Source organism: Barbus barbus, assembly GCF_936440315.1.
Source record: "Barbus barbus genome assembly, chromosome: 24".
NCBI classification, from domain to species: domain Eukaryota; kingdom Metazoa; phylum Chordata; class Actinopteri; order Cypriniformes; family Cyprinidae; genus Barbus; species Barbus barbus.
Genome location: NC_136752.1, coordinates 6406279 through 6415994, shown reverse-complemented (window position 1 = coordinate 6415994; position 9716 = coordinate 6406279). Strand labels below are relative to the sequence as shown.

The 9716-nt window shown below is 41.9% G+C and overlaps 1 protein-coding gene across 6 annotated transcripts in view; it reads right to left on the bottom strand.

Moving 5' to 3' along the window:
- Positions 1–215: 215 nt before the first annotated feature.
- Positions 216–9716, bottom strand: part of LOC306843956 (AT-rich interactive domain-containing protein 1B-like) — a gene marked incomplete at its 5' end in the record, with an annotated part of 83302 nt that continues 73801 nt past the window's right edge. For all 6 annotated transcript variants that reach the window (XM_079375717.1, XM_079375715.1, XM_079375714.1 and 3 more), the window contains 8 exons: positions 216–3655; positions 3833–3963; positions 4047–4812; positions 4922–5000; positions 5085–5204; positions 5296–5428; positions 6475–6626; positions 6743–6881. In XM_079375717.1, coding sequence (XP_079231843.1) covers positions 1916–3655; positions 3833–3963; positions 4047–4812; positions 4922–5000; positions 5085–5204; positions 5296–5428; positions 6475–6626; positions 6743–6881 — 3260 coding nt within the window. In that variant the 3' untranslated portion in view covers positions 216–1915. The remainder of the gene's footprint in view (positions 3656–3832; positions 3964–4046; positions 4813–4921; positions 5001–5084; positions 5205–5295; positions 5429–6474; positions 6627–6742; positions 6882–9716) is intronic.

The following is a 9716-nucleotide window of genomic DNA, read 5'->3' as shown; positions in this document are numbered from 1 at the left end:
TGGAAGTTGTTTTCAAGCTGTCCCTGAAAAGCAACAGAGGATGAAAAGATGTGACTAAAGAAAAGCTCCAGAAGAAGGCCCTCCCTCAGTGTGCGTCAATGTGAGTGTTTTCTGTTCATTTAGGGTCACGTAATCTGGTTAAACTGTGGATGCGACAGAAGCAGCTCCGAGCACTGCATGGGTAGACAGGAGAAAAAAAAAGTACCGATCATCCTTAACTGCTAGTAAATTAAGTTTTTTGCTTTTAAATATTACAATATTGAGGATACACATGGTTTGGTATCACAAAAAAATAACACGACACTGAAAAACAACGTTCACAGTGCTCGACCAAATTTCATGTACATTTACTTTTAACATGTGGAACATGTATAAAGACTTTATACTGAATAAACAATGGTCATCAAATCATATGGAGCAAAAAGAGCTTACATAAAGAGTTGTACATATTTTCTGTTAAAATCGTTAAGTCTTTTTGGGGTAACTTTCACATTGAATTACATTTATGCCATTGGACGTCTTTCAGTTAGCCTGTATTTGCCAAAATCTAAGGCCATTAGAGGGAGCCATTGCTATCTCTGTCACACAGAACTCCATTATAGGACACACAGGAAAGTCTTTGAGGGGCGTTCACACAGGACAAGTTCTTGCATTAAAAACGGGAACTGAACTGGTGCGTTTACGCGTTCCCATATACAGTTGCTAATATACATGCTCGATCCACTGGAGATGCCTTTCCAGCACCCGAATCCATCTGACTGGTCCACTGTTGTAAAACAGACATGTTTTCTACAGTGCAGCGTTTCAAAATATGCATTTCAGCTTCAACGGCATCTTGAAAGACACCAAAAACAGCAATATGCATCACAACCACCAAATAATGTCTGTTGTGCACGTACAATTAAATAAAAATAGCGCAGCTCAAATGCAAGAACCCACCCTGTGTGAACGGCCCCTTACACGTTTCAAGACTATCCTCACCTGGAAACAATGACTTAATATTTATTTGCAAAATGTCAATAGCATGTAGCATAAACTACTCACTTTGTATAATACCACATCTCTTGGAGGAAAAAAAAAAGTGAAAAGGGGCCCATTTAATGTACAGTTCCTATATACAAATCGACCCGTGGATATAGAATAGAGAAGAGGGGTAACCGAAGCACTTGAGTTCGCCGTCAGAGAGAGGACCCTCTGTGGCGGCACTAATATGGAAGCAAGTCAGTTTAGAACCAACACTCGCTTGACCCTCAGATACTGGTGTGGTGAAACAGTGCAATACTGGTGGTCAGATCAGAACATTGCCTGTGGTCATTCACATTTCATTATCTCCCCTCTGAGCCAGCTAAATCTATTGCACAATGCTTTTTTTCAGAGCTGTATACATGTATGTCTTAAAATCAGTGTTTTTTTTTGTTTTTTTTTGTTCTTTTATCGCAACACATTGCAAGAGAAATTCTATCTACAACATGTCTCACAATTTAAATAAATCTGCATTCCCCGAATAAACAAAGTCCCACAAGAAAACAAATGAAACACTGCATCAAAACAATTAAAAACATTCTGAGAGCAAAATACTCACGGTATCAGATGCCAACTTTGGTTAAAACAAACAAAAGAAAATACACAGATGAAACAAAACAAATAAAAAAAGAATAGAAAAAAAAACTAAAAGACCAAGTATTAAATATCCGTATTAAAATCATTTAAAAATCCAAAATGAAAACTGGGAAATGGGGCAGAGGAGCTATATATATTCTCTATATATTCATTTGTATGTAAAAACGATTTTTGTTTGTGTTCTTTTCCTTAAATAAAAATATAACACCGACAGTTCTGTGTGATCTCTGTGGCTCAGCTCAGCCGTACGTACGTTCCCATGATGGCACTCGAGGCTCCCGCTCCTTTGTGCCTGTCACGAGCGGCCGAGCTTAAACAGTACCTCACACAGGATGGCCGCCACGCCAGAGTTCAGCACGGAGGACAGTGAGATATCAAGAAGCCTGCTCTCGTAGAGCACAAACTCAGGCCTGTTCTCCTCCACCTGGGCCATGGCCAGCAGGGCTTTGGCGGCCCGGCACATCATGTTGATGCTGGGCGGCTCGGGGTGTCCCATGTGCAAGAGACTGTGAGGGCTCTGCTGATACTGTGCCATGGCAACACTGTCCTCTAGGAAGCTTATCAAGGCACCCACACTGCCCTTCTGGAGGGCAACAGCTCGGGCAGCTGTGGGGTCACCCTGTGCAAGATTAGAGAGAACGGCTACGGCCATCTCACGGCACACCTGACTCTTTCGCTCACCGACGTGCCGCACTAATGTGGCAAAGAGGCGCTCCCGTCTGCTAAAAGGAGGTGTGGCCAGCAGAAGGTCAACGTTAGAGTCTTGGATGCTCAGTTTGCACAGACACTCCAGCACCAGCCTCTGTGGTGTGAGTGAGGAGAAGCCATTTGCCGTGCAAAAGGGGTCCTGGGCCTCCGCCGAAGGGCACACCATCCAGTGGAGCAGCCCGTCCAGAATTGGAAGGCAGATACTTTCCGGATAGATAGACAGGTCTAGCTGTCCTGAAATGTTGGCAAGGGTGACCAAGGTGTTCTCACGCAAGGCACCAAGGCAGTCCCACCACCACTCGTCCTTGCTGCAAGCCAGACCTCGCTCTTCCTCTCGCTGGTAGGTCGGTGGCATCCTTTTCCTTTTAGGGTGCTCATGGTGCAGAAGCACAAGTTTTCCGAGAATGAGCACTAAACCTGGGTGCCGAGCCATTTCGCTGTCATTGCCCGGGACGAAGGAGAGTCCGCGAATGATATTGGACACACAGATGCAGCGCTTGGCCAACTCATCCTGCCAGCCCTCGGCGACAGAAAGAGGTGCTTCATCCCAGCATCGGGGCTCATCTTCCAGCAAAGTAATGCTGCTCTGGTTCTCTCTGTTGCGGAAGGGGAATGACGTCTGAGTTTCACCTCCTGATAAGGACCCAGGGCGAGAACTTAGCATGTCATCCACAGTGGCTGTCAAGTTCTCCTCTGAGGGCCCTGGAAGCTCTCTTTTCAGTTCCTCTTCCCTCCCATGCTTCTCTTCAACTGTTTCTTTTCCAGGTGCATGTGCACCTTCCTGATTCTCTGAGGGCTTCTGTTCTTCTTCTTCCCTACGTCTACCAAAATGGGTCTGGATGTGGGCAGTGGAGTCCCCTCCGCCTGCCTTCCAATGCAGAAGCCCGCTGATGAACTCCCCAGCCAGGCCTAGAAGCTCTGATCGATCCTCCACGCAATCAGCCACAGCCTCTCTCTCCTCAACTTTCACTGGGAGTTTGTCATGCTTACTGGCTTGCTTAGGTCTGGGCTCCACTACAGGACACAGTTCTTTACCAGTGTCGGCCTTACCCTCTGCAGAGTCTTCCCTTTTCTCCATATTGAGTGCTGCTGCTGAGCTGCTTGGCTGAGGTTTCTCAGGCTCCACATCTAATCTCTCCACCTGTTCTGTACTGGATTGGCTTTTTAAGTCTTGATTGGATGGTTGCTCCTTTTCTGTGGGTTCCGAACATGGACTAAGAAGAGTTTTCTGACCCTCTGTTCCAACTTCATATTCTTCAAGGATCCCAAAGATCTCTATTAAGCACCTTCTGAAATATTCAACAATGAGCTCCAAGAAACCGGGCATCTAAAAATTAAATCACAAAACCCAATACGTTCATTATCAAAGTATAAACACCTATCATTTCTTAGAAACTGCTATTAAATACGACCGCAAAATTGCAAAAGCATTAAGAATTTTCCAATCAGTTCCTACCCTCTTAACCTAAGCCTTGCAGCCCATTATTGCCTGGTACACACTTACCTGAGACAGGCCAAAGGAAGACACTGTGTTGTCATCATAAAGCAGGATGTTTATAGTATCCAGGGCCCATGTGCTCTCAGCAAGCAAACCAGACTTCAGGGACATCATCACACGCCAAGCCTCTGGTGTGCCTTAAGATACACAAGCATAGGTAGGAACCTTGTTATAGCCATACCATTCAGAAGTTGTTTATTACTGGAAGAGAGTTTCTTACCAACTTCTTTGGATGTTAACCTTCGGCGAGGTTTAAGCTGAGGCTGCGTAGCCTCCACAGAGTCCAGTGGGTAAGTGACTTCCCGATGGATCGTAGAGAAGCCTTGCCCAGGAAGACCGCTACTTTGAGAGTTTGGCATCGACCCTGGGCCACACGGCTTTTGCATCTGCTTCATAGAGGCCATCATATGAGCCTTATTGGGTGACATAGAGCCACCCACAGACCGAGGGAATGGTGCAGGGCTTGGGACTCGAGAGATATGGTTTGGCATCGCTGGAGGAGACTGATAGGAAGAAGGTGGTTGCCGGATAGCCATGGGGGGCATGGAGCCGGAAGAGGACGAAGAGTGTGGTGGGTAGGGGGATTGACGCTGACCAGGCCACTGACTGTCCTGACTGACCCTGACTTCTGGATCATCTCCACGGCTCATGGAGGGGTAGGGGGTCCCATGAGCCTGCCGGCTGGGGTAAGCGTAACTCATGTCGTGCCTGGTGTGCCACATGTTCCCTTGAGGCCCACCGCTGGAGTTGGAGGATGGGGGTGGTCCACCACTCATCATGCTGTGCTGAGGAGGTCCCTGCCCACCTGGCTGCATGCGATCGCGTCCATATGGATAGGGGAATGGGCTTTGCATGGGCCTGCGCTCTGGGTAACCATATTGACTATACATGTCAGGCTGCTGGCCACCGTACTGCATACCATAAGCTTCACTCTCATGGCGCTTAGCAGGAGGGCCATACATCCCTTCCCCAAGCCGCTTATAACTCTGTAAAATTAAATAAAGTATTTAAAGTGTAAAATACAGCAGTAATCACAAGTATTTACCACATAGTTATCACAAAAGGGATGACATTTTATCACATTTGATGACTGACCTGCTGTTGGGGATACATCCCATGTGCGCCATATGGCATATTGTGAGGGTACTGCTGCCCATAGCCGTCATGTCCATGTCTATAGTAAAACAGATATTACTATACTCTAGCTCCACACACCAAATACCTTTATATACACTAGTCAGCCGCGATCACTTTATACCTTTGATGAGAGGCGTATCTATTGCCTGAGAACATGCTGGGATCACTATTGGAAGGCACCATGTTGTTCTGATTTCCAGGAGGAGCAATTCCCCCCTCTGGACCCATGACGTGGTCTGGCCTGTAAACATTAAATAATGTTGACATGCTGATTTTGATTTCTGCCTTGTTTTTTCCAGTTCATGAACTGATGTTAAAGTGTTCTGGCCTACCTCCTCTCAAAACCAGGGTTATAGGGGTACTGGGGTCGTGGGCCCATACCCATCCCTGAGGGCGGTCCACGTGGATACATATCCTGCATGCCACTGCCTGGCATCTGCCCAGGCATGAAGGGCTCAGAGACACCTGAAAACAAATTAACACTTTAAGCGGAAAGGGGGAAAATATGCAGAACTAAAAACAACATGAAAGATTATGCACAAACCATTGTAACATATTTTATGTTTCACATTTACACATTTATTCATTTAGCTGACGCTTTTATCCAAAGCGACTTACAATTGCTATATATGTCAGAGGTCGCACGCCTCTGGAGCAACTAGGGGTTAAGTGTCTTGCTCAGGGACACATTGGTGTCTCACAGTGGATTCGAACCCGGGTCTCTCACACCAAAGGCATGTGTCTTATCCACTGCGCCATCACCACCCCATATTTCTTTGAAATATTCTTTGAGCATAACTTTATCCAATGGGTATTTTGTACATTGTGAAAAAAGGTTCCATATCAGAATGGAGCTAGAACTTTATCCCAGTTTGTAGTTGATTGCAGTGTTATTAATGTTTACCAAAAAAAAAAATTAACTACTGAACTATTTTCATGCCTTCATTACAAACTTAAACGAAAAAGGATTTGAGACATGGTATAAAATGTATTAGTATTTTAAATTTAAATGCATTCATTTATCCAATTTAAACATTTAAATGTATTAAATTACTAATGTATTGATGTTGGTCTTAAAATACTACAATTAAAATAAGTACACTAAAAAAATGAAATTGTTAAAAACTTCGACCTAGGAATCAGGTCATATTTATTCAAGCCCCTGTCCGATGAGAATCAAGATGATGACTGGGATATGCAAAAAGTCATTTCAGAGGACCAGAGTATTGCGTTTTAATTAAAAATAACACATGCAAATATAATAATTTTCTCTAGAATTAAGTGCACTGATGAATTCACAGTAATTCTAGTAACATGCATTATAAAGAAAGTAAACTAGGCCGATTTGGATTTTATGCTGGCTTCAACCTGCTAGACACTAGATGGCAGCAGTGTCCAAGAAAATAATTTATATGCACCTCTAAAAAAAGGAAAACACAGGGAGGCAGAAGTGAGCAGATAGAAGAAACGTGAAACAAGCCCCATATGTGGTAATTGTAATAGCAACACACCTTTCCTAGCAGCTCCATAGGGATCCTTACAGGTGTCAAACTGCATTCTAGAGGTGGCATCTCCACTGGCTCCTCCATGCACGGGGCCTCGCTTTTGGAAAGCTGGGTCACTGCTTTCAGAGAACGGATCTTGCACACTAACACCACTGTTTCTAAAGATGTGGGGTAAAACAAGGACAACAAATTAATACATACAAACACACATACATGAGTAACGGACACTAAAATATAATGCATCTTCTATATAATATAATGCAATTTAGCCCACCTGCCAGTTGGCTGAGGGGTCACTTGTCCATGGGGCGTGGTAGCTGGTGTTGGCGGCTTTAGGTCCCCTGGCATCTCGGTCATAGTGCTGCTGCCTGTAGATTGAGGAGTCTGCGGCCCTTGAAGAGAGCCCGAGTTTGCTGTTGAACAGAGCACAAACGGACTACATTATATGAAGGAATTATTATATGCAAAAAATGAGGATTAACTTCTGGGGTGAAAAATAAGGCTTGGAAAGCATTTTGATGCTTTCTTAATATTGCAATAATGCAATAAATTCAATATAAATCATATAAATCATAATGCAACATATGCTTTATTTAATAATAAAAAAAATAATTGAGATACACTGAAAATATTTTGAAATGCTTTGCAATTCCCTAAATCAAAACTGATTCTTAGTGATACAATGAACTGCATATTGCCTCAATTTAAATCATGTAAAAGCCTAATTAAAACATATTAATACAGCTTGTGTAATACTTTAAAATGCCCTTTTTTTAAAAGAAATAATGTTCTGATTCTGCTTAAATGGTGTTTCATAAATCTACAAGCAAATGACAATGTCCTAATCACTTCTTGCAAGCTCAAGGGAAAGAAACCAAAATCTTACAATCCCCAGACTGCATTTCCATAATCCAATAACATTTGAATACACTAGTTATTAATTTCCATAGAAATGCAATGGCATAAAAGGACACCATCCTAATAACGTCTGAAATTTCTACGGCTCAGTTGATGCAAAGTAATAAAACCAATTTGCATTTTCCTCCGCAGCTCAGAGCAGTAAAAGGTACTTCAAAAGATTTCAGCACGGGGAACAAAAAGAATCGGGGCAGAATGAAAGAATGAGGGAATGAAAGAGTGTCTGCTTTACATGTCCTTGATCTGCTGCCAGCCACAAAATCGTCTTTCAGCACTGACAGTAAACAATACACGGTGCTATGCTGTAACACTTCCAGTCTGTGTGACTGCCAATGACCTTACGCATATTTAGAGAGTCGGAGAGGGCGGTAGAGCGAGAGAAAGAGGGGGGAAAAAGTGCTGGATCACTGGTCTGCATTGATCGAGGGGTCAGGCTGAGGTCACTTTTGTTTTTATCCCACACTCATCCCCCATTAATCTTCTCAGAGGGAATCCCTCCCCTGCTGTTTGACAGCTTGCTCTCTCTCTTTTCCTGTGACATCATCAGTCATTAGCCTTAGGAGGGGAGGGGGGGGGATCCTTGAGCCAGCAGCCTGACAGCTCTCTTTCTCACCCCTTCCCCCCGTCCGTCTCAGTTTGACTCAGTCACCTGTCAGATATTTATTTATACAGAGATGCTCTGCAGTCATTATAGGGCAGGCAGACCAGAGCCACATGCGAGTGATGCAGAAAAATCTAAGGATGGCATAAAAATATTCATTTCCATCACTTAATTTTATTGCTGTCAAATGATTAATTGCATCGAAAATAAAAGTTTTTGTTTACATAATATATATGTGTGCGTACTATGTATATTTATTATGTATATATAAATATACACACATGCATGTATATATTTTGAAAATAATAACATGTATTTACATGCATATTTGTATATTTATACGTTTTTGTTTACATAATATATGTGTGTATACTGTATTTATTATATATATATATATATATATATATATATATATACAAACACATGCATGTATATATTTAAGAAAAATATGTTATGTTTATATATTAAATATATTTATGTATAATATAATATAAGAATATAAATGTATATACATGTAAATATTTTAAAAATATACTATATGTGTGTGTATTTATATATACATAATAAATATACACAGTACACTACACACACATATATTACATAAACAAAAACGTTTATTTTGAATGCAATTAATCCTTTCACAGTACGACTTCTTAATTTCCAGCGATATTGTCAACTTGAATGCACAGATACTATTTGAACTGAACTGAGCTGGATGATGACATCACTGAATCAATGATGAACTGACTTTAACGGAAAATTGAGTGTTTACTGTTGTCCTTTTGCATTATTACACACTATTTTTCCTATTTTATACTGTAAAGCTGCTGCGACACAATCTGTATTGTTATAATCGCTATATAAATAAAGGTGACTTGACTTCTATTCCAGCAGCATCAGATACTCCAGAACATCACTATTACATTTCATTGCAGAGAAAAGTAGGAATGGTGTTTGGTTGATTATAACAAGCCTGCAAGCCATAGTGATGTTCGATTTGTGAACAAATGCTGCCCTGCCTATGTCAGTTCAAGACGATTAAATAATCATTTTCGATATTTTAGCGTTAAAAATACCCAGAAACAGATGCTCCCTACATAAATTTCCATGACTTTGTAATAATTTGCTCAACTTTTAAGGCCTTTAAAATAGGGGGGAAAAAAATTAAGGTTCCATTAGTTAAAGCTGCAGTCCGTAAGTTTTGTCTCTTTGTCGCCATCTCCGTTTGAAAACCTGGAATTGCAGCTTTTTGCAGAATCATCTTCCATGCGTGGGCTGTGCTCCGTCACGGCTTCAGTGCAGATGAATCTAATGTTTTGAGGTGAATGTGTGGCTGTCGGTCACCGCACCGGTCTGGATATTTACTGTACATCGCAATCACAGATTCTGGACTATATGACCCAAATAAGAATTTTCGCCGGATATTATCATCTGAACAAGTAACAAGGTCTGCCACGTCTATTCTGACCAAGTGAGGAAAAAAGCATTACCATAAATCGCGCTAGCAATGGTGATTTAATCTAACGATAAAGATAGCTCATATCACATCAAACCGTGCAAAGTATTATTATTGTTATACTTTATTCTCAAATTATTAATGTTAACAACATCAGCATTGCGTGACAATGAGTGTAGTGTGTATTAGAGTGTAGATTTCCATTTCTGTACAACGTTTTCAGTGACTGGGGAGCTCTGTATGATATTCTGCTCTAGAGAAACCAGCTCAGGT